This window comes from Anoplopoma fimbria, chromosome 6 (genome assembly GCF_027596085.1).
Source record: "Anoplopoma fimbria isolate UVic2021 breed Golden Eagle Sablefish chromosome 6, Afim_UVic_2022, whole genome shotgun sequence".
Classification (NCBI taxonomy): domain Eukaryota; kingdom Metazoa; phylum Chordata; class Actinopteri; order Perciformes; family Anoplopomatidae; genus Anoplopoma; species Anoplopoma fimbria.
Genome location: NC_072454.1, coordinates 5,815,338 through 5,841,112, shown reverse-complemented (window position 1 = coordinate 5,841,112; position 25,775 = coordinate 5,815,338). Strand labels below are relative to the sequence as shown.

Sequence of the window (25,775 nt, the reverse complement as noted above, 5' to 3'; positions counted from 1 at the left end):
CAATGGATTTTATGTTTCTCTGAATCAACTTGAGGAACTAGAAGATGAATTCATTGTGTCTTGTGAAGAATGATAAATGTACAAACATTAAAAGTCACATACTTCCTAAGCATCTCATAGAGGGTAGGCGCAATTTTTTAAATTTATTTTGCCAAATAAAACCAGTTCAACCAGAATAAACGTCGGTCATAAAGGCAGCAGCTCTGATGAGCCTTTATTTTTACTCTTCACAATGTATTTTGGATAATTCAAAATTTCATTATGGATATTTTCGAATGGCTTTTAGTTCCTTCTATAAGTGTTGCATGTCATAATTCAGGGCGATATTGAGAAAAGAAGCTTTGCACATTCAGTACAAATATCAGAGGAAGATAAGGACACAATGAAACAAAATATCATCTACATCTTTATAGCAGTGATTGCGTATGATATTCTACAGGCACCGTTTGATATCTGCTCAGAAGAAGAAGATTAGCAGGCAGTGCTGTGTCATCACTAACTGTGTGGCAGATGGTTCTCTTCCCAGAGAGTGGGATTCATGGCGGCTGCATGCATTCAGTGGGCAGATGGGTGCTCGTGATAAAAGAGACCAGCCATTTTTTTTTTTTTTTTTTTTTACTTTTACATAATTGCAACCTTTTGTTACAGTGCAGTAATATGTTGTAAGTTGCCCCAAATGCAACAAAAGAAATAAAAGTGTAAGTAGATAAAGCAGTGAATCAAAGGCACAGGAGAACAGCAGAATTGTATATTTCGATTTGAAAGTGGCTATGAAGTTGTTACCATTTTTTGTGCAGCACAGTAGTTAAAAGCAACTTAACCATGTTTGGTGTTGGGCTGAAGGTTCTAACAGTTGACTGCTTATAGGTCTAAGGGCCCTTTGGGTTTATATCCTCAAAAGAGATCAGAAAAATGATCAACCTGCTGGAAATGAAGGCACCAATGAATTTCTTCATCATAGCTACTTGGAATCAAGCTAAGCAATACTTTCATTCTATCCTCCTTGTTGAAGAATACAATGAGCTCTGCGTTGACTTGAATTGCATCCAATTATTAACTTATTCTAAGTGATGATGTCTTGATTAGTGATCTAGAATAAAGACTTTGTAATTTATATAAAAAGTGGCTTCAGTGGCTTATATAACAAAATTACTTTAGACTGTATAAAGCATTCTCTTTAGCTCTTAAGAAACTCAACGTCATGCATTCACCCTTTATTTAATATAGCCTTAATTAACAGACATTTACACATCTTTTCAACTGCAAATCACTAAAACTCACATCTGAATTTTCACTGTGCAGTTACTTCTACAGTTCTGCAATTTATCAGATAAAAACTCTTTCAATGTACCTGTTTGACAACCCCAATAACAAAGTTGCGCAACACTGTTTCCCTGAAACATACAAACCATTTCCTCAAAGACAGATCAGACCATAGATATATTGCAAAAATGTAACACTCATATGAGCGATGCTTTGTGCTCTTCAGTTCCAAGAAAAGTCAATGTGGGTATTTGTCTAGGGGGGAACAAACTAGAAAAACAAATTATTTTGCACTAGTAAATGTAACAATTTTCATTTACAACAGTTGGTGGTAAAAGGTAATACAGTTTGTGTATACTGAGTCTTAAAGTGTTTATGCTGCTATTACACAAGGCTAATAGTAGAAAGGTATGTCATCAATGCAGAAGTTGGGCTGCAGGCTCTCGTGGGTGCAGTCAGACGTGTCCGTGGCACAGCGGCCGCAGTGGCAGCTCAGAGCCACCGGGTAGGTGACGGTCGGGTTCACGCCGGGTAGACAGTCAGGAAGCTCAAATGTCTTGTAGTACATGTCCTGGTACGTGCACACATCCTGGTACACTTTGCTAAATGGTATCCTAAAGACGGGGTCCTGGAGGGGAGTAAACATAACAAGGTGTGCTTATTACTAAAAATAGAAGGCCACAGTGTTATCAACCATCACATCAGAAGAGGGGTGAGGAACACAGGTCTGAGACAGCACAGCTGATGTCACAGAATCAACCAGACAAATCGTTCAACGCTACCTTGAAGTAGTTAAATAAACCAATAGTTAAATAACTGTAATCACTGATATAGGCAAATGAAGCCCTCAAAGGTTTGAGAGGGCCTTGTGTTGCAACTTTTTTTCTGTTACCTCAGTTTTTTACAGTTGCAGGAGGATGTAGCTTTCTGGCTTGTGGTTTGTTTGTGTAACCCTTTGTTCTACTGTAAAAAAAAAACCCACTTAACCTTGATTTACAATTCTGTAGTGGAGACTTTGGAAGATATCTGCTTAATTTGATTAACTCAAATTCAGATAAACTCTGGAATATCTTTTTACACAAAATGAGTTAATGACCAAAGGAAACAGGACAAAAAAACCTTGCAAAACCTGTTTCAATGTTCATATAAGCACAGAATTTAAAAAATGTGACTCTATCTGTTATCCTGCATCAAAGTATAGTTTTCAGAGTGTTGCAATCAGTCAGTTCAGATGGGATCAAGCATCAAGTCACCCAGAGATTAGCACCAATGTGCTGCTTGACAACTTGACAACTTCATGAACATGTGGATTCTAGCATGGTATCATAATTTCCTCTTACATAGAGCAGAAATGCAAATTGTTTTACATCTACTGTGTGGCAAAGACAAAGTCTTATCGGCTATAGAGACAATACACATATTTCTTATTATTCTATTGCCTTCATACTATATTTGATTATTTATTTCATTATGTCTAGAGTATAGTAAAATAATATGCCATCTAATTAACTTTGCACTACCATTAACTACCACGTTAATATGCAAAGCTAGATTGGATTGAAATGAATTTAACTGAGAGACAGTCACAGGTTGCATAATGCTTCAGGCCATTGTGGTTGTTTCTAAGAATATTAGTGTGTGTATGAAATGAGACTTCATGTATTTTTAATTTGAGCTCAAAACTTACACCCTATTATATACCTAATATTTCCTTTTTTATTTATTTTGTTTATTCATCTCTTGCCTTTTTAATTTCAGGTTTTATCCCTTTAATTCCTTCCTTTTCATGTTATCTTAAATGTTGTGTGCATCAGTCTCTACTTTCTAATTTAAATAAATTAAATGTGAGTAAAATCTTTAAACAGAGACTGGGGTTTGCTAGAGTTACTCCTCTGAGACTCCTTCTGGTATTACCCACAATACCTTGGTGATGCAGTGACCACTGCAGATGGTTGTTTCCACCGGGTGACACTTGGGACAGCCCTCCTTCTCTAGAGACACCATCTGGTTGATGAGCTGGCAGGACGGCAGCTGGAAGGCCGCTGGTGATGGAAAATGTTGAAATTTGGCACAAACTACTGCAACTCTTTTTATATGTGGTGTGGGAACTGCTTGTTTTACATTACTGAAATGTTCACATGTGCAGGGTTCAATGTTCCTTTTTAACAAATGCCACTTCTTTCTTTGTTAAGAAATGCCACTTCCACTTTGACGTGCCAATCCATTGTATTATGTACCAATATGCTGACATGCAGAACATTCAGAACGCTATTCATTTCACATTTAGGAGAAAGGTAGAGCCATATTCCATATTTCCCTTCATAGTTTCATGTATTTTCTTGTTTTACTTTTATCTAAACCAAAACTCCCATTTTTTCTTAAACTTTTACTTCACTCACTCCATTTTACACCAATATCGAGTTGAAAAAGCTCCCCTTAGTTACTTACTTACTGAAGGACTCTATTCAATGCTTAACTATGAATACGAAATTCCAAAACATCTCCACTTTGTGGAGTAACGGGTGTGTTGGAAAAGTTTTGAATGTCTTCTTAACTTTAAACTTTAACCCTTTTTTTAAGCCCTTCCCTTTAGAAACTTTGTCTTTTTACAGGCCATTATTGTAAATAATAATAATGTGGTTAAATAAAAGCTGAATAAAAAATGAATTAATGAAAAAAAAGTAGTTAAAGCTGTCATTGTTTATGTACCTGCAGGAGCCAGGGGCCAAATGATAGATGAGGCTCCCAGAAACAAACTCAACATCAAGGGGAACATCACTCTTCTGACCTGTACATCCATCATCCTACAGGAGGCAAACAAGGTTAGTTAGTCACTTCATTACTTACTTACGTGGATAACTTCAGTCTTCATGGCTTCTTGTAAAGAGTAAAAACGCACAACTTTGCACCCAATCCATAAAACATTAATACATTTTCTATTTCACATTGATAAAGTCATTGGTTTCAGCCTGTAAACTCTTCTAAAAAGGCCTACATGTCACTGTAAATCGGTACTTGCTGTTCTATTCTTGATATTTTCTGACCTCAATTGTTAATTTCTACTTAAAACACCATTACTTTTAAAGTAGAGTTTGATGATACAGTTCACAGTATTTACTTAAATAATTCTACAACACTTTAGCCACACTAAAACATACAAAAAGATATAAGAAGACATAGATAAATTGAATGAATTGCATGGTGGTTGTCAGCCTGACTTACCTCTCAGGTGTCTGCAGGCAGTGTGCTGAGGCCGGGCGTTCTGTTTAGGTTTTATACAGCACAGAGGCGTCTGGTATCCAGGATGGATGACTTTGTCATATAACCCTGGCTACCTGTTTTTATTAAAAGGGCACATAGGACCGTTTTAATCTTGTTTTCACCAGGGGATTAGACTCTGTATCACTTTTACATCCTGTTACACACATAGAAGCTGCATAATTATTTATGACCTGAGGCTGAACTGTAAAATTTAAAATTCTAATCAACCAAGAAGGTGTTTCTGAATAAAATGAATGTAAATGTGACAGCTTAGATAGATAGTAAGCAGGCATACTATAACATGTTATGTTCTTTCAGAAATATAATATATAATAATTCTGATAAATAACGTTGACTGTTATGTCACACAGTTTCTACCTATCTAGATCTTTGACTATGTTCATTTTTAAACTTATGTAAAGTTTGTTTTAATGCCTGAATTTGTATGACATGTTCCCTATCTGAATTTGTTTTTGCCATAGGGGATTGATCATCAGTGTTACATTGACCTGTCATACCATTTCCTCTTTTTTTTGAGCCGTCTTAGTTTAATTACTGGTATACATATATCAAATTATAGTGTCTTTATGGGCCAAAGGATAAGACAGTGAGAACTGCTTTTGCTCAATGGTTAAAGTGTTTAAAAGGCTGTAGAAAGTATTTCCTATGTGGTCTAGTGATTAGGATACCTGGTTCAGGGGGCTCAGGTTCAACCCACAGAATGGCCCCTTGGACCAAATCCAATGATGTTCTGGCTCTAAAGAAATGTATTAAATCTATATCTATAGACTGCTTAAAGTTTTTATTGTATGACAGGAGAGCCTGTTGTGGAAATATTTATGTGCGGTCAAGAATTCCACCTTGACCTTAGAGCAGGATGAGGACTGTCAGGTAGTAATTTGCTGCTTCCGGTGAAATAATCCTTTTTTATCAGGGTGGGATCACTCTGACATGTTGACTTCCTCCTGACATGGACCATTTATGACGTTGGTCTTGTCGTTTAGAAAATGACGGTTTTAATGGGATAGGATAACACAGTATGATTTGTTTTTTACTGACAATTATTGAGACATCCAAAATTTCTGCACAGGATTTCAATTTCAGTAGCAGCTTCTTTTTCCACCTCTTTTGACTGGATCACAGTGTAAAAGTGTGAAGAAACAAGAGTGGATATGTGGGTTTCACATGGAAAGAAACACATGCAGCAGCCCAACTGTAGCTTGTATTTAGAATATATATATATATATATATATATATATATATATATATATATATATATATATATATATATACAGTACCAGTCAAAAGTTTGGACACACCTTCTCATTCAATGGTTTTTCTGTCTTTATTTCTTTCTTTTTTATTTTTTTCTACATTGTAGATTAATATTGAAGACATCCAAACTATGAAGGAACACATTTATGTATATATATATATATATATATTATGCTGGGTATTTTATTATTTGGTGTATTATTAAGTATAAAACATTACTGAATATAAAATAGACATACTTATTTTGCAGGATTTGCAGTTTGGAGAAAAAAACATACATTCAGTTTTGTTAACAAGGAACATTATACACATCACCATTTAACCAACAGCGTTCAACGTTACACCGGAACTGAACATCAGCCGTTTGCTTGTTTCTACTCGGCTATTTAGAGCGGATGGACCCGTTCGGTAGGTAGGTACTGCGCATGCGCGGAGGCAATGTGGTTATGAAAATGATCTTTGCATGACGGGGTTTCCTGAGATAAATAGAGTATACACAAACACTGAGGGACGATGGCGGAGGAAGAGTCGGAGGGGAAGACAAAGGTTAGTGTCTCCTTTACCTTTAATGTGAGGCTGTTAGGAGGTGTTTAACATGGAAGAGGCGTGTTTAAGGTCAACCACACTGCACCACCTTGATAAACTGGTCACTTGATTTGTGAAGATCTCACAATTACTCATGCTGAGGCAGGTTGACCTAACCTTATTCTAGCTGTCATGTTAATCTAATACCCAAAAGCTGCAAACAGTTGCATGCAATCACAGGATGTTCTCATGTTAAATGTAATAACACAGATGTGTGTGTGTGTGTGTCTGAGTTGTTGATACTCACAGATCACAAGCACACAGATAATATACAGTATATATATATACATACAGTACCAGTCACATGGTCATAAGTATTCAGACCCTTTGCTCAGTATTGAGTAGAAGCACCCTTTTGAGCTAGTACAGCCATGAGTCTTCTTGGGAATGATGAAAGTGTCTCACACCTGGATTTGGGGATCCTCTGCCATTCTTCCTTATCAGTTCTGTCAGGTTGGATGGTCGTTGGTGGACAGCCATTTTCAAACTGTTGGACACACCTTCTCATTCAATGGTTGTTCTTTATTTTTTATTTTTTTCTACATTGTAGATTAATATTGAAGACATCCAAACTATGAAGGATCACATATGGAATTATGTGGTAACTAAACAAATGCTCAACAAACCAGAATATGTTTTATATTTTAGATTCTTCAAAGTAGTTTAATGAGAAGGTGTGTCCAAACTTTTGACTGGTACTGTATAAGACCATATATTTATGTCTTTTTTTTGTATCTCCGTCTAGAATATTCTAAATAGTGTGGTGACATATGGCACAGGGCAGAAGAAATAGAAAGAATATTCAAATAAAGTACATAAATTAAGAAAATAACAGTAGATTATTAAATAGGGTTATATTATATGTTAATGTAATTAGGTACAGCTCATATACTTTATGGAAAACAGACAAAAATGGGTACTTTGGTCAACATACAGACCAGTCAAAAGTTTGGACACACCTTCTCATTCAATGGTTTTTCTTTATGTTCAAATTCCTGTTGATACAGAGCATAGTATTGGAAACAATTGCACATTCAACTCCAATAACCTAAGTATGAAATCACTGTAGATCTCAATTTTATTTTTATTTTTTTCTACATTGTAGATTAATATTGAAGACATCCAAACTATGAAGGAACACATATGGAATTATGTGATAAACAAACAAATGCTCAACAAACCAGAATATGTTTTATATTTTAGATTCTTCAAAGTAGTTGAATGAAAAGGTGTGAACAAACTTTTGACTGGTACTGTATATGACAATAAGTCACATTTAAGGTCAACTTTTGTCTCTTTTCTTTCCTGTCTGTCATTTAGGGCTTCAGGCTGTTGGGGATTCTGGATATCCAGAACACTCCGTGTGCCAGAGAAGCCATCCTGCATGGAGCTGGGGGCTCGATAGCTGCTGGGCTGCTTCACTTTCTGGCCACAAGTGAGTCTCGTATGAGTCTGAAGTGTGTTTCTGTGTGTGTGTCTATTTTCTTTGCTCATCTATTGTTTTGCTTTGAAACTTGCTACAATTTAAATATGAGACCTGATCAAATATCCTATTAAAATGCTGATAAACACTTCCTGCTTGATGACAATCTGTTTGTTTTATCTGGATTTGAATTATGAGCTTAAATTAATTTAACAGAGTTTTGTTTTTATTAATTTACCATAAAGAAAAGGTGTACATCTCAAAGACTGTCAGATAAAGGTTTTTAACATAATATTGCTGTACAAAAACTCTCGGTATGTTCAAACTTTTGTATAGCTCTCTATTTCAGAAAATTTACTTTAATGTTCACAAGTCCCTTTTGAGAAATACAAACTTGTGCAAATCTATTTTTGGGGGACTAAATATGGAGCTTTCTTCCTCGTCTTTATTTTAAGACTGTTGTCTTTCAATTTGAGAGCAAGACTCATTGATGCTGTTTTTAGTATTCAGCTTTTTTTCCTTTCTTTATTTAGATAAAATCTGACTGTGAAATCAGTTAGTCATGCCCTTCAAACTGAAAAAGCATGCTCTTGAATATACAGTATAGGGGAAAAAGCGGAACACTAAAAACATAACAACTCTTGAACTCTGAGCAGCAGTCTGTCCTGTTTTCCTGCAGGTCGGGTGAAGAGGTCTTTTGACGTGGGATTTGCAGGCTTTATGCTCACTACACTCGGGTCCTGGTAGGTCTTTATGTTGAATGACACTTCATCCTTTGCTCTTCTGTCTTTCACTCTCTGATCAGAACAACGCTCGTGTGCATTTTCACATAGCTACCACAAAAGGAAATCATGAGACATGAGCTCAGTTCTTACTGCAGTTTCCTCTCTATTCAATTCAATTACATATATTTATACAGCAACACAACATTGCAAAGGTTATCTCAGGACACTTCTCATAAAGCAAAGGTCATAAATATTTACAAGCACCCAACAATTCCCACCATAAGCTAGCACTTGGCAAAAGTTTCAAGGAAAAACTCCCTATTAACAGGCAGAAACCTTGAGCAGAAGGAGGTTCTGGTAGGGCGGCCATCAGTACGCCATAGATCCAGACTTTATCACTCTGGAGGCAGAAATACCTGCAGAAGTCAACAAACGGAGAGAGCCGAGAAAGCACAAAACTACAGGAGAGAAAAGACGTTGCCTTAGTAACATGCATTAATAGGAAAAATGCGTACAGAGTGAGGAGGAGAGAGGAGCTCAGTGCATCATGGGAAGTCTCCCAGCAGTCAGGGCCTATAGCAGTATAACAAAGGGATTATTCAGGGATCATAACTATAAGCGTCTCCTCTCTAGTTACTTCTGTTTGTAACGGAACCCGTTCTGTGCCTCCTCCTCCAGGTTTTACTGCAGGATAAACAATGCCAGGTTCCGTGTGCAGCAGAGGATGGTCCAGGACGGCATCAAGAACAAGGTCGTGTATTCGGGGACTGTTCTAGACCCAGCAAACAAGCCCGGAGCAGAGACACCATCAGGGCCCTCATGACCTCCAGCTCTGAAATACCTCCCCCTCCTCTGGGAGAATTAGAGAGGACTGTCGGTGTCCTATAAAGACTTAATGTATCTCAAAAAGACTGACTTCGATTGCACAAATGATGGAAGGAACTAAAATTCCAGTACTTTATGTGTTTTGTGTGTTTGTCTGAGAACTTGAGACCCCTACATATGGATTTTTTGATTGAGAAGCAAGCTGCGCTTATAGTGTACACTGATCCTTAAACAACATAAAAAACGTTTAAATTTAATATTTTCTAAATGTCGTTCCACCCCTCCGTTCACCTCGTAAATGTACCAGTTAAATTCTCACTCCCCCTCAACCCCCTGTGATCATTGACATGCTGTGAATTCACTGACTCCTGTCTTCTGTCTGAAATCTTAAATTCACATCAAACCTTGATTTTTGTTTTCTGTTAGTATTTAAAAGCTGAATTTGTTGAAAATAAATTATATACTGATGTAATAATGAGTTTGTGTAGTCTGTGATGTTTCATCAGAGCTGCTGAAATTGCAAGTTATTGTTAAATCTGCATTTTTCCTTAGAACAGGTATCTCTGCCTTCTAAACGTCCTCACCCAATAAATTAGTACGTCTGAAATTAAATGACTAGCTTTTTAGAAATTTTGAAAATGTGTTTGCTTCAGTGAGATAGAAACTATATTTCATGCTGTTTCAAGCTGCTGGTCGGACTTAAATAAAAAAATCAAAGAAGGGTCTTCTTAGTTGAATGTTGTGTTTCTATGTTTTCTAGATGAGAAATAGACACCAGTTCATCAAAAGCAGAAAGCAGAAGATGAGCTGTGAAAACGCTCATTAGTTGCTGCCTCACTGAACATGTCCGGTCCTGCTTTAGAGGACAGAGCAGAGCTGAACGATGACAATCAGCAGACCGTTCTATCCACTAAAGAAGGCCGCAGAGCAGCTGACTCACTGTTCCCTTCAGCATGACCCTCCATCCAGGTAGGAAACCGTGACAAAGGCACATCAAAGTGTTTAGAATGATTCTCTGATATTTTTAACAACATGTCTGGGCTAATACATTTGCAGCGTAAAACCCTCAAAGTGAATCATGTACACGGTACTGTTATTCTGCTTTCAGCTGTGTTTGAACACTGTAGATTAAACTTTGTGACTTCCTTTTAAATACTTGGATGTAGTGTTTAAGATCCATGACTATTAACTGATATTACTAAAAAAGGTCTACCACTTAAACCTGGTTTGGTGCACTGTTGTACCACCAGACGACCAGCAGGTGTCGCTACATCCAGCCTCTAATTTTTCCATTGCGTCATCACAAACCAAGTCCTGCATCATGTCTACCAGTGAGTGTAAATCGTTTTTAAGAATTCTACTGAAGAAATTGAAATGTTGCAGATGAAATCAAGCAATTTACATGAAGGTGTACGTTTAGACAAGGACAAAAACAAAAGTCAACTTTAATGATGTGTTTTTACTGGTGGCAGAAGCCAAATAGTTCCACTCCTCAAGCTTCTATTAATAGTTTGTCCTCTTTAACAACCAGTTTTTTATGGCTCAAAGTAAAATTCTACACACTTGTCTTTATTCATCTCACTTTCAGAGAGCAGATTTCCAGGATGATAAAAGCTTATACAGTTCGAAAGAAAACATTTCTAGTCAGAATCTTTGCATTTTATAACTGTAATGTCCTGTGCAAAGTTTAAATTGGAAAGTACTCAGATCATTCTTTACATTCATTACTGATGCGGACACATTCCGAAATCATTTGCCAAATCTTTTGCCAAAACATTTCAAGGCTTCATGTTGGGAGTTTCAAATCTTCTGAATTAATATTTAAACCATAATGAAACACTATAGCTCTACCCTCAAAATCCAGACAACACAAATAAAAGAACATCAATATATTTATGCAGTACTAATCTGACACACCATCCTTTCACCACCCTGGTACTTAAATTCCTCCTCCTGAACCTCATCACCATCAAAACAAAGGAGCCGAGGCCCCGTCCTTTTGACAGCAGCACTTGTGCAGTCTTATTATAGAAGACCTTTATCTCTAGTCTGTGTTCCTGTGTCCTTTGGGAGGATTGTTCCACTAGAGCTGTTGGCACACAGACAAGTCGAGAGCGAGATGCCACCTCAGATAATACCACGCTGATATATTGTCACCTGACTTAGATTGTCACGGACATCAGTGGGGGGAGGAAAGGAGGGAGAGACATGTACGGACATCTGTCACAGCCCGGACATGCCACACACTCCCATGTTGAGTTATGAAGCAGAGGGTGGTTATTTTTGTGTGTCATCATTAACCTACAGGACACGCGTGGATTCAGATTAAGTCGTGTGGACTTCAACATGTAAATCCTTTAATTCCACAACGTTTTATATGTCCATACAGATTTTGATATTTCTAAAACATATTGTATTAATTACTTTAATATTAACCTATTAATGCTTAATTATGCCAGCAGTCAGTAGTGAAGAATGGGTGCCTTTGTTGGGGGGGGATAGTGTCAGCACACCTCAAATATTTTCCATGTGCTTAAAGGAAATGTCCAGTATTTATTTAACTTACGTCTCATCGATCAGAAATATTTTTTAAAATTTTTGTCGAGATTTGGGAGAGGCAGACTTTTGAAAAGAATGACACGGATCGGGGATGGGAGCACAAGCTTTTTAAAAGAAAGTAGTCCCCTGTGAATCACTGTAATTGGCTTTATTTCTTGATTTGGTTGGCTATTGCTTCTTGCTCGCTTTCAAATACAAGAACTTCCCTTTGATATTTAAGACGTTTGGTTGATTTTTTTAAGTAACTTTTCTGTCCTTACAATGTTTAAAACATCAATGGTGGTGTAAAAAAGACATGCCACATTATAGGTGTTGTGTTTCAAGTGCGGCACATTGACCACAGCCTGACAATAGACCTGAAATAATGTTTCAAGACTATAAAACCATAAAGTGCACGTGTAAAGAAAATAAGGTTTAAAATGTTTAAAATGAACTGATTATATTAGGAACGTTATGTCACTGAAGCCCCTTTGCTTCCAGCCCAGACTAAATCGCAATTAAATCCGTCGGCCTTATTCGGTTGTTTAAGCAGCCCTGCTGGTTTTCCTCTGTATTCGCTCAGTAGTGGTGCGGTATGTCGGCAGTGTTAACCCCATGGTCACGCCTGGGTTTCAATATTAACATTACTTTTCTGTGGAAAGCCATTGTTTTGAAAATGCCAAAGCCTGCTGTAAAATAAGGACTTATACCAGTAGAAGAATTTTGTGGGTTCAAATATAAAATTACCTTTTAAATCATTGAGGGATTATCTCGTGAGCCTCGCGGGCTCAAGCCCGGGGCCCGAAAGGGGTCAGTGAGCCTCTGCATTAAGTGACTTTTATTAATATTTGTCTTTGGAAGTTCAAAGAGCTCATTCAAATGCTGTGATGTCTTATTCATGTTTTTTTTTTTTCTCAGTTAAATATTGAGTGCCGGCCAAAACCAGACCTCATCTGATATTTCATTGTATTTTGGTTATTATACTGTTCTAACCTAATAGAGCGTCACAGTGCAAACCAAGGGTACAATAAGCCTACATCAAAGTTTGTATGTTTGACAGCCGCGCAGCTCTGCTTTAAGAAGATTAGAGCCTTCACGGCAGGTTTCCTTAAAAGGTTTCCTATTAAATTGTGTGCACTGATATCATTGTGTGTAATATGTGGGAGTTTGGGAGTGGCTTAAACAATCCTTCTTCTTCTGCATATTACGAAATTAAAGTTCAATCAACAGCAGCGCTTATGGCTAATCTGCAAAACGTTGCTCATAAAGCAGTGAAACAACTATGCACATTTCATTCCTGGTCAGGTAGTGAGGGGTGTTTTACATGTTTGTGCCCAGGGGTGTATTGTCTATTAATCCATCAATGAAAAATAAAAACGTAGCTCTTATAAAAACAAAGAGCATAGGTGTGATGTTTTTTTTCCCGTTTATGTTGTATATAAAAGTATACAAAAAAATCAAAATATATTGTACTGTTAAAATTATGTCGTTACACATTGCAAACAGTTGTTAATAAACCAGTCCTTACTGATGTATAATGTAAAAAATGTACTTAAATGAGCGTTCTTACTTAACATGTTGATTCTAGCATAGGTTCACATACTTCATTGTTCTCATTTGGTTCTTTCGATTTCTCCTCCTTGGATTCGGATACGCCATCACCTTGTGATTGTATCGAGTACTTAGCCTTTACATCAAAAACATCCCATCGCTCCGGAATCAGGCCTTTGTTGAAGAGTAGAGACGACAGGTAGGAGAACAACAAGATGGACCCCAAGGCAGACAGCATGCAAATGGTCCTGATCGGGGAGCGCTGGATGTAGACGCCATTTACCAGAATGCATCCTGGGAATTTGAGAATAGGTGGCAGCCCAATCAGCGGCTCCCCGCACAACACCCGCAGCAGCATGCCCACCACGCAGCCCAGGACGGCCCCGTAAGCATTGGAGATGTTGAAGAAGAGGACGCAGACGAGCTGTGGCAGCATGAGGGTGTAGGTGAGGTCGGACCGGAGCATCCAGATCATTAGGACGCTGTTGTCCAGGAAGGTGAGAGACGTACCGGCCAGGCCCACCACCACCACCGAGATCCGGATCACCCACTGGATCTCTGTCTCTGATGCCTGGAGGAGAGGAAACAAACAAATGGCTCATGTTGAGAAAAACAAGTAGGAGGTTGAATCAATACCGTTTAAATGCTCTTCCCTTAATGTGAAAGAGTATAAGGATGTCTTAGTGGATGAATATTAATCTCCTCCTCTTCCTCACCTGTGGCCTAATGATGTTCCTATAGATGTTGGCCGTGAAGATGGAGGCCGCAGACAGCAAGGCGGAGTCGGTGGACGACATCACAGCGGCGGCCACCGCCCCAATACCGATGATGGAGATGTAGGTCGGGGTGAGGTGCTGCAGCACGATGGGCAGGATGAGTCCCGTCTCCCCACGGTCATACGGAGACGGAGAACCGTAAGAGGTCATGTTCCAGTCTGAGGAACATGAAGAACAGGTGAGATAGAGAAACGAACAGAAATTTGAATTCATTTCAAGTTGAATTCTCTTCGATGTTTTTTATTTGCTTTTATCAAAATTTCAAATCTTATAAGCCTCAGTGACAACGAGGAAGTGCAACTGAGACACTAAATATTTTCTCTACTTTCATGAATCTAATTCTATTGTTTTTGATTGAGATTAAGTTTAAGATTTGCTTTAATACCCTTTAGCAAGATGTGATTCTAAAACCTTACATCCTGCACGGTATGTTTCATATAGCGATGCACCAATCTGACTTTTTCAGCCCCAATACCTGGGCTTTTGCTATTGGCTGAAAAATAATATTTAAAAAAAATATTGCTTTATTAGCATGTAAAACAAAATTTTACACATAAATACATACATTTTTCTGAATTGTTATTTATTATTATAATAACAAACCATACAACAGCAACTTAGTAAAAAATTCAAATAAAAATTCAAATAAAAATTCAAATAAAATTCAAATAAGATTAAAACCCGTACTTGTTGATGCAGCCACTGCACCGAGGAGAATGGGAGGGATGCCTAGTGTGGGAACGATGAACGCAGCAGCGAAGCAGGTGATCTTGGCTGTAGACGAGGAGGCCGCTGACAGCGTCCTCTGGTGGAAGTTCTGAAGACCCAAGTTCCCCAAACCCTTGAAGAGATGGAGGACAAACAAAACAGGAGGCGAGTCATATATTGGATCATAGCAGCAGCAAACGTTTTTTTCTGTTGGTAAAGAAAATAAATATATCACCAAACCTAAAGGTTCATTATCACGTGTCCTTACCGATATAAGTGTTATTTTTAATAATTTGAGAATAATGTTTGTATAGTTCTTATATCATGCAAATGAATTAAGAGATAGGTCCCTTCTGGCCGCCATCTTTGTTTGGATTAGAGAACTTAATCGCTTCGGGGAAACATCGGACAAAATATTGTTTGATGAAGATGAACAGAAGAGCGTTTGAGGATTCAGGAAAATCCCCCCCCAAAAAAACATGAAACGTAAGACTTCAGATTTAGAAAAAAAAATCTTTTGGCAGAACAAATGATCAACTCTGTGACCCTGTGAGGGACAGAAAGCAGAGCTGGAGCCGCTCAATCATCCCCTACCTTAAAAAACCTCCACCTCTTGAAGAGCTCTCAGGACTGCTGGGAGTTAAAGTCCTTCAGTCTCCTTCACACAAGCTTATTAACAGATTTAGCAAGACCTCTTTACACGGTGTCATGATAATCAGCTAATCTCAGCCGCAACTTGGTTATGAAAATTTAAGCTAGCTGTAAAAGTCCCAACCGCTTCCAGTGGAGGAATTCACATCTCTGCAGGTTGTATTGGAAAAATGAAACCTAAGGAAAATGTTTGTGTAACACCTGCAGTGCAGTCCACTTCATTGCGTAAGACAGATAACGGTCTTTTGAGAGAAGGCTGATATAATCTTTGAAAAAGCATGTTTGGATCCTCTCCAGTCAACCCTGAAACTTGATATGCTGCCCACGATTTAATAAAACAGTGAACCAGAGGACATCTTTGTTGGCATCCTTGAACAAACTTCACCTTAAATAAGCGTCACCTTTAACAAACATCCAATCTTTCTTGAGAACCCTTCCAGTCTTACCAGAAGTAGAAAGTTATCTATCCACCTCCAGGCTCTGTCTGCCTCCAGAGTGCCGACCCATGGAGCGAGGAAGGTGGAGTTGTAGGCTGTCTCAGAGATGTCCACCACAGCGGGGCCCATCATAGCGAAGGGAACACACATCCACTAAATATAAAAAAAGAGACGACCTTTAGCAAACTTAAGTACAATAAAAACCCTTCAGACAGCCAACAAAAGAAGAATGTTAGTTCAAAGTTCATCATAAAAGCAACATATTCATTTTATTCTTCTCTCAGTTCACCATATAGTTGCATTTAAGATTTTGAATCTATACATTTACTGTATCTGCTGTTACTGTTGAGGGACACAGGGGTGGGTTATGCCGAGGTGAGGTACCTGTACAGCTTCTCTTTTAGCCTCAACACATATAGACAGACAGCGTTCACGTGACTGGTGTTTTTTTTGGACTGGACAGTGCTAACCACTGAGCCACCATCTAAGACTTTATATGGACATCATCAGGGCACAATGGCTAAGAGAGTTACTCCCAAATAAGATTGTGTAAAATGAGTGAAACCTGCATTCAACCTGCTAGTTAATTGTAAACAAAATTAACTATTATATGAAAAGGCTAAAGCTGCTTACATAAATCTATAAAAGAAAAGTAAAACATTTTAGGAAATACGCTTTTTGCTTTCTTGCCCAGAGTTAGATGAGAAGATTAATAATTAAAGTCTCATGTCTGTGCGTTAAATTGAGACTGTCTTCGTTAGGTTAGGGCAAATAAACTACTTGGTTAGGTGTAGGCAACAAAACTTCTTTGTTGCTTAAAGCAACAAAACTTCTTAGTTAGGCTTAGGCAACAGAACTTCTTGGTTAGGTTTAGGCAACAAAACCACTTGGTTAGGTTATGGCAAAAAGCAACTTGGTTAGGTAAAGGCAACAAACTACTTGGTTAGGTGTAGGCAATAAAACCTATTGGTTAGGTTTAGGCAACAAAACTTCTCGGGTTGGTTTAGGCAACAAAACTTCTTGGTTAGGTTTAGGCAACCAAACAATGTACAATGTACATAGCCTTCAGTAGGCAACATAAACATATTCAGTGTCTGCGTTGTTGGCATCGGACACCTTGGTGCTTGTCTCTGCCGTGTCATATACACCCGGGTATAAATAGCCACATTGGCTATTCCGCCCCGGTGCAAATAGTATTGTTGGCTACTGAAACGTGGGTTCGAATGGCATCTGCCATAAAGAATTGCATTATTTGAACCATCAAAAGTTACATAGCCAAGCTTTAAATATGGGGCATTTGACCTAGCTTAACATAAACAGAAAAAGCGGGTGAAAAAAGCTAGCGTGGCTCTTTCCAAAGCTCAAAAGTACACCTACCAAGACCTCTAACACTCACTAATTGACATGTGTCTTGTGTACTGTACACACATAAAAATGTGAAAAACAGCAGGCACATCAAGATGTCAGGCAATGAGTAGAGACACAGATGTACTGAGCGGGTGGATATTGTTCGTGAAGAAATAGTTCCAGCGCGTAACTCCACCTAAAACCACAAATTGATGTTGCGAGAAACAACATGTCAATTACTGAGTTTTAGAAGGCCGGGTAGGCCTATTTTTGAACTTTAAACGGAGCCAGACTAACTGTTTTATCCTTTTTTCAGTCTCTATACCATATTTTGGTAAACACCTCCCGGGTATTGCTCCAGGGTTTAAAAAAAAAAAAACCCCAACATGATCTATAGTCCGGCCAGGTTATATACAGTATAGCGATAACTCACCAAGCTGATAAAAATGAGAATGAGCTGTATGACATCCGTGTAGGCCACAGAGTAGAGACCTCCCATCAGGGTGTAGGTGATGGCCACAGCAGCCGAAATCCAGATGCTCACAGTGTAGGACAAATTCAGGATCACACTCATGGTTACACCTGTTAAATGCACACACTTAAGTGTTTTTGCAACCACTTTGCATACACACTCATTTACACATTTAAGAAACGAGGATGTGAAGCCCTTATCTCAACCATTGCAGCCATGTTAAACTAAAACACCAAAGCTCTCAATGTTTCGCTAACCTTGACTTGTCCCCGACACTTACTTTTCACAATAAGATTATAGTGAGATATCACTTTCTAATCTATACAATTTCTTCAGAATGTTAAAGTAATTTAGGTCAAAGGAAGTTAGAATGACGAAGAAGAAACACTTGAAGACTTCCTTCCGTATTTGGATAGAAATAAAGCACTTAACACTTGCTTACTATACTGTTTGAGGTTGAGTGTAAACATGAAATCATTCTTGTACTCCATAGGGTTTTGTAGGATGGGCGAGACAGAATTTGGTTATCTAATCAGTAGTTAAATAGTTTGAAAGGGGCAGGTTTGCATTGAACCAGTGCTTTTTCAGCAGTTGCACACCCTCAAGTAGTTGGTGTGGTTTCTTTATCAATTCACTTGATATGATGAATGCACGACTTGGTTTCTTGGAACAGAACATTGTTTAGCCATTTACTTACTTTATGTCAAGATGAAAGAAATTGCTGATGTTATAATTTATGACTTTATTTAGGCCTGCTACAACCATCATAACCACAGTAAAAAACATCAAAGTACAACAGAAGAGAGGGCAGCAGAAGCAAGATGTAAATGATCCTTGAATAATAATTAATGATGTGATGTTAGATGGTTTTAAATATTTACTAGCAATTCATCAGCATATTATTTTTTACATAAACACTTAACAAGAACAGATGTTTCTGTCAAAGGTACCTTAAATGTGAGGGAAGTTATCAGAGAAGAGCTCAAATCTAGTTAATGGTATAATCCTTATCTCAGTATTTGAATATTTTATTGCATTACCACAACACTATCTCAGACCAACCACTCCTGTGGTTACTGGTGTGATTTAATTTCTTGCTCCTTTGATGGAGTTATTTCAGACCAGCCATACAATTAGATAAAGGCTTGTGTTTCACTCAACACCTCAGCAAAGAGCTGCGATCAACAGCTGCTCCGCTGCCAGGGTCAACACACAAGTATCAAATGCATCACACCCACACATAGAGGCAGTCTTACCTAATCCTATGAGTGTTCCTGTTACCCACATAATCTCTGATATGAGCGAAGCCATAGACAGAGCAGCCGTCGGTACTTTTCCATATTTGATCTGGAAAGGATCCATCATGGTCACATATTTATTGTTTCTCATCGGCTCGGCGAAGAACAGGCCACCTCAAAGATAAAAAAAACAACAAAGAAATAGAAAGGTTTAGATTTATTGGCTGAACGTATTAGATGAATATTAAAAAATGAATTAGTTGAACTGACCAGATTTCCAACTTTTGGCAAAACAATATGTTTCTTGTTTTCTACTAATCCTAAGTTTCACCCTTTTGAACAGGAAACTGTTATGCAGAAGTGGTTTACCACTAACATGCTGATGCATCTTGTCATGTGATCGAGGTAGGTGGTAAATGACCGGCTAAATGATGATTCAGTAAATATATGACTTTCTGTGTGAAATTACTTTTTTTTTTCTCTTAATATGAATATGTTATTTCATAACGCACAAAAACACCTGGCTTTTAGTCAAACATATACAATATGAGATAACAGGGAGACAAAACAAGTGTGTCACTGTTATGTGTATCCACATTGACTTCAGCGTACATTCATCAGGGTTTAAGAGGATAAATCTTTCTTTCCTCATGTGACTTTCATGTGGAAGAGGAATGCTGCTTTTTCTCTGCTAATCGCCAGACATAAGGGAAGCTGTGTTTCCATTGATCAAAAGATACCACACAACCTTAATGTTTTCAACAAAAATAATCCATCATCAAGTGTTGTTACTGTACACTGTACTTTGTGATGCATTTCAGGAAATTCATCATGTCATTTACTGTACTGTACTAAAACCAATTTCTCTTAACCTGCCTTACTTCTACTTTAGTAAGTGATTTCCCATATTTCCCAGGAGGCCTTTCACTAGTTTCCAGATAAAGAGAATCCATACACAGTTACTTAAGTGGCAATAGCAATTAAACTACAAAGATAAGAGTGCCTTGATGCTATAATGCTTTCATATAATACAAACAAAAGGTTACAGGCACACATTCATTTCTGATACAGTATCTATGTGAACAATGGATCCAGTTAGCCTCAGCCGTACCTTAAGTGAAATGAAAAGTCTAACACTAAGCAGAGCCTGACAATCACAAGAGGTCATGTGGCAGGAAAACGCAAAAATATGTTTTTTTTAAAGTTCCAGTGTGTAGGATTTTAGGAGATCTAACGGCAATTTTTTTATATAATATTCATAACTATGTTTTCACAAGTGTATTATCGCTTGAAACTAAGAATGAGCCCCGCTGATCTACACAGGGAGTCCACTTTTCCTAGAATGCACAAACCAAACACCGGCTTTCAGAGATCTCTTTGCGTTTTTTACGTTACCCGAAGGCCTACGTAGTTCTACGACGCGCTAGTGAAACTGTGGTAATGTGAGCCGACGTCTGAATTGAATTTCTCCTAAAGTAGGTGAAGAGAAGGTCCTGAAAGACACCGCGGAGTTACCACGATTGTGGGATGAGTGGATGGGCATTCAGTTGATTACAAACTGAGACTATATAAATGAAGGACGCAGTCACCGTGACGTCACCCATAGGTTTCTGAAGAGCCACTGCAAAGCTCAAAGTCAGTGGCTCCGGCAGTCGCCATCTTGGCAGTGAGGAAACAGACTAACACTGGACCGGGATGATGCAGCAGAGTAGGAAGATAGCAGCTAGCAACGATGAGACAGCACCCACCAGTCACAAATGGCATTCATGCTCTCAAATATGCTTAACTTTAAGCCTTAACGTAATTCAAACGGATGAGTTGAATATAAATACACCACCGTACAGTTGTCATGAATATTAGCTATAGAGACCAAAACCTATTTTTGTACCTGGGTTTTAAAAATGTTTATTTCTGCTGTAAAGTTGGACATTTTAACATGGAGGTCTAAGGGGAATGGCTGAGCCAGTCTTACGTGGCCATTTTATGAATTGCAGCTTTTGACACCTGCACGTTGGCTTCATTTCTCATCAAAAGATTTTTTTCAGCTTGGTTGTAAACTGCATCCTCACCGCTAGATGCCACTAAATCCAACACAATGGACCTTTAATTATTTTTAACAAGGGCAGATGCTGTGATTTTTCCTAATAAGGACAATCTAAAGTCAGTAAAAAAAACCTTCACATTTTTGTCTTGCCTGTGATAAAGATCCAAGAATATCAAAGTCCTTTTCTTTTAACCTTCCAGTGAGGTGTGTAATGAGCATTACAGCTTCATGGGGCTCATCAACGTGGCTGTACAAAATGAAACCAGTGACACTAGAGTGCTCAGCACTACCCGACACTGTTCCTAAAAGTGAAACCTCACCAATGATGAAACACATGGTCGCAGCGATAGGCATCACGGCCCAGATCAGGCCCATGGAGGGGTTGTAGACTGCCTCTGCTGTGCCCACGATGAATCCACCTCCAACCCACGTAGCTGTTCACAGAAAACATATTCACATGCGGGCAGAGGCAATAGGGTTAGCTGCTGCTTGTGTCAAACTCAATCATGCTTGTAACCTGAGAACATACTAAGCCCCTTACTGGATGTAAGGTGATATTTCTCATCTTGTGCAAGATGAAAAATATCACCTTTCAGGACTTAAGGTGTAGTAACCAGCCTGTCTACTGCAACTTTAATAAGAGATTAAATTTGTATAGGTTTGTGCTGTAAATTTAATGACCAATTACTTTAAATCATCCATGTGCTGTAAGCTTTTGTTAGCTGAAACAAGTGATTTGGGTCTGAGAGTCATTATCACACCATGATGTGGACATGGCTCATATGAGTATAGAGGAAAATGGAATACTGATTCATTTCCTCCTGTCCTTTGAATGCAGTCAGTTCATGTTAAACCACGTTAACTTCCTGTTTTAAACCCCGTCTCTATTGTTCTACCATCCGTTATTACAGAGCCAAAGGATTCATAAAATGCGTATAAAAAAAAAAAAAAAAAAAAAAAAAAAAAAAAGAATGGAGCTGTACATTTTCAAAAAAAAAACCGACTGATTGATTTCTTCTTTTTTTAAACAAATACCAAATTCAAAACGATACAAAAAAAAAAACATTACATTGTAAACCATTGAAGCCTGTGACATTGTAGCAACAATGCCACACAGTCATCATCTCCACAGAGAGCGCATAAAGGGCAACATGACTTCCTGCCGCAGTTACTCGCCTGTCATGGTGAAGATGCCGACAACCAGGTTGATGCCCCGGTTGCCCAACAGTGCCATCTCGGTCTTATCCCCATGGCCCTTCTTGGCTTCCCTTTTGGACTTGAATGAAGCCCAGATGCCGATGCCCAGGACCAGCAGGTAGAAGAACATCATGACGGCCACGCCGGGTATGTTGAGGGCCATGGTGAGGCTGCGCGTTTCCGACTGGAGGACCGTGCGTCTGCCGGGCTGCCTGAATGAGACAACACATCCCTCCCTGCTGCCACACAGTCACAGAGAGAGAGGGAGGAAATGCTCTGAGGGCTTTAGTGGAAGAGGCTGGAACTACACATCCGCAGCAGAGACCCGTCAAGGTGAAACACATGCATTACACCCTCATATAATCTATATAACTGTTATATATATATATATGTATGTGTATGTGTGTGTGTGTGTGTGTGTGTGTGTGTGTGTATATATAAAGAAAATACTCCATCTATGTGTGTGTTTGTGTGGGTATGAGGGCCAGACACATTTCTGCACAGCCTCTGTTTGTGTATGCGGGTTTGCCCTTTGCATATGTTGACAAGCGTTTATCAAATCTAGGGCAGAGAAAGGAGGGACATTTCGGGCCAGTGCTTTTTTTTTTTTTTTTTTTTTTTTTTTTTTTTTGTTAGATTGTAACAAAGCCAATGCCTTTCATCATACTCACACTCAGGCCATGCACTAGTCACTTTCTATCTGAAAGAGGAGAGATCTTGTGACTGTTACTCACGTTTTAGTCATAGTTTTGCAATCCAGGCCATACTGTTTCTATTTATGCCACTTGTAAAAATACATATTTTATGAAAGCTTGTATCAGTTGATGCTAGTGTTGGTTGTGATATACATTTTTTTTTTTGTTAAAAGTCAGTTTTGCCAGATCAGATTTCCATTTTCCAGCCACAATCACAGCTTAAACCCAGCCCAGCTCATTAAGAAAACACCCTTAAATCATTCACCTTGCCAGAAACCCATGTAAAACTATTAATATGCATACAAAGCGTTATATCTGCATCAAATAACCAAAGATAAAATGTTACACGAATAGGCTATATCCACCCATAATGAGTCCAGTCAGTAAACCAAATACACAAATTCCCATGTTAATATAAACCATGATGACGTCAAGGTAGGTAAGTCCTCCCTCATCCCTCATGACATCAATTAATGTCAAACAAATATTACGCAAATTAAATGAGTTAAGGAGGAGAAGTTTACTGAATTTTTTGAATCTGTTTTTGACCATTAAAAAAAACAGCTTGTTAAATAATATTGTTTTCATTGTTTCAATTGTTGAGAGTTCCTACCTTGTTATAAATCAACAAGAACAAAGCACATTCTGAACTTTAGAATAATAGGCCATGTAAAAACATAGGCCCATGTATTTTGTTATTTTTAAAACTCTCAAGTGGTTGTAGGGCTGGGCTATATATTGATATATATCAAGTCAATGTCAATTGTTTATATTTACATGTGTATATATTTGTATTTACTTAACATTATATACAGCAATGTTTACCTTAATTGGACAGCGCTTTATGTACGACATGCCTCTTTTTTCTTTCTTTTGTGGACGCTTTAGTAGGAACATTATGTCTGTTATACGACATACAACAGTTAACAGGATGAATGAGCTAACAGGGTTTCTATTTGCACGTGGCCAAGTTGAATATGCTACCTAATTTAGCAATGATAAGCTAGCAGAAAAGCTTTCTGCCCAAAATATACATAGCCTACAGTAGGCTTCATATACACGTACAATATCTAATTTGTAAAAATAGCATTGTTGGCTACAGACACCTGTGTGCTTGTCTCTGCCATGTTATATTCACCCGGGTGTAAATAGTACTGTAAGCTTCTGAAACCTGGGAGCTAATAGTATCTGACCATAAAATAATGTATGAAGAAGTTATTCACACCCCAAGATAACACAGATAATAATTAACTATAAAGTGATGCAATTTCAGTTGGTAAGAATGATTCATGATATCACACTACATGTTCATCACCGCATGTATTCAAAGCCAAGTCCAAAACCAGTACACAAAATAGCCTCACAGCTAAATTCAGTTATTTTAACCCATAATATAATAATCACTGAGGTTATGGAGGCTATAAACCTTACATGCAGTTGATTCAGACCAGAATGTGTATGTATAAATGATTATGGGCCTTAATGGGCCTGTATTTATTAATGTTTTATCTACAATTGAACTTGAAACTGTTATGTTCATTATGAATTTAAGTTCTTTATAAAATGAGAAAATACACATTAATTCACAGAGGTATACAGAAATTGGCTTTACCATATGGTTATTTCCTACCAGTGGGTGTCCCTGTAGATCTCAGAGGTAGTAGTTGCAATACTAATAGAAATATGACTGATATTATTATTAATAGTAACAGTGGGTGTCAAGCAGGCCCACAGCAGTAGGCGCAACTCAGATCCATGGAAACCTGTGAGAAAGCACAAAGGGGCTTTTATTGTGAAGCACTCAGTAGAAACACAATGTATTTTTCACCAGGGTTAGTGCTGACAGCTAGTGCTCTTCAAAATTGTTTCTACAACAGAGATTGTTTTATCAGTGGATTATTTCATTTTACAAGGAAGTTATAATCATGTACAATATAACAATATGCCTTAAACTGTCCGAACTTGAGGAGCATTTACTGCCTTTTTCTGGAGCTTTCAACAGCATGTAATGGTTTCAATCAGCAGATAGAGACGGGTAAGTTACAGTGTCCCTCCATTTATAGGCTATAGGGAGGGACACCTGTTACCAAGTCCAATGGGGACAAACTCCGAACACTAATGTAGTGTGGTTGAGAGTTTTTGAAAAAGCTGATAACAAATGTTCTAATTTTTGTCAAAGCAATAAAACTATATTTTAACTTAAACATTGGGGTTGCTTTGGGAGAACTTGGACTCATAAATCTCTTTTAAAAACCACCAACATGGTTATATAAGAAGAAGCAAAGATAAAAAAAAAAAACCCATAAGCCTACACACTGAGAAAAAAGGTTTGCAAAAGATAAGACAGAAATGGAAGGGCTACAATAAGTATGTGACTATGAGAGGACATTTGGAAATACATGAGTGGAGTGGAAAGAATAATAATAATAATATGTCCTTTTGTCTTCCATTGTCTCCCATTGACATTACTAAATTATCATCTTTGTCAACGTGGTAGACATGTCTGCTATTTAACTACTTAACAGCTCTCACCACTGTCAAGTGAAAACCATGAAGGGTTAGTTTAATAATCTTTTATGTGTTGATGCATTTCTACTACCTCTCAAAAACCCCATTCATACTCAGACAGTATTGTTTGCCCACTAACTTAAAAACATTGTTTACATTTCAATGTACAAGGGCTTCTATTTTTGTCAAAGTATGGAGGAACTAATGTGACCTCCCCCACCCCAGTGAAAGGGCTGCCAATCCAACTGCAGATAAA

General features: G+C 38.1%; 3 protein-coding genes across 3 annotated transcripts; 1 reads left to right on the top strand and 2 right to left on the bottom strand.

Annotated features, from left to right (window-relative positions):
- Positions 1 to 1,201: 1,201 nt before the first annotated feature.
- On the bottom strand, positions 1,202 to 4,503 carry lhb (luteinizing hormone subunit beta). The gene is made up of 4 exons (XM_054599739.1): positions 4,486 to 4,503; positions 3,973 to 4,067; positions 3,187 to 3,305; positions 1,202 to 1,891 (listed from the first exon to the last, which is right to left on the bottom strand). Exons 2-4 carry the CDS (start codon positions 4,064 to 4,066, stop codon positions 1,658 to 1,660), a joined length of 447 nt encoding a protein of 148 aa, XP_054455714.1. The 5' UTR covers position 4,067; positions 4,486 to 4,503; the 3' UTR covers positions 1,202 to 1,657.
- A 1,682-nt stretch (positions 4,504 to 6,185) lies between these two features.
- LOC129092416 (cytochrome c oxidase assembly protein COX20, mitochondrial) lies at positions 6,186 to 10,041 on the top strand. Its single transcript, XM_054600361.1, has 4 exons — positions 6,186 to 6,345; positions 7,705 to 7,819; positions 8,487 to 8,550; positions 9,211 to 10,041. The coding sequence occupies exons 1-4, from the start codon at positions 6,313 to 6,315 to the stop codon at positions 9,353 to 9,355; spliced, it is 357 nt and encodes a 118-aa protein (XP_054456336.1). The 5' UTR covers positions 6,186 to 6,312; the 3' UTR covers positions 9,356 to 10,041.
- Positions 10,042 to 10,784: 743 nt separating this feature from the next.
- Positions 10,785 to 22,556, bottom strand: LOC129092120 (high-affinity choline transporter 1-like). Its single transcript, XM_054599923.1, has 8 exons — positions 22,296 to 22,556; positions 21,440 to 21,553; positions 19,094 to 19,249; positions 17,799 to 17,947; positions 16,028 to 16,171; positions 14,910 to 15,063; positions 14,163 to 14,380; positions 10,785 to 14,017 (listed from the first exon to the last, which is right to left on the bottom strand). Exons 1-8 carry the CDS (start codon positions 22,477 to 22,479, stop codon positions 13,466 to 13,468), a joined length of 1,671 nt encoding a protein of 556 aa, XP_054455898.1. The 5' UTR covers positions 22,480 to 22,556; the 3' UTR covers positions 10,785 to 13,465.
- Between the last annotated feature and the right edge of the window lie 3,219 nt (positions 22,557 to 25,775).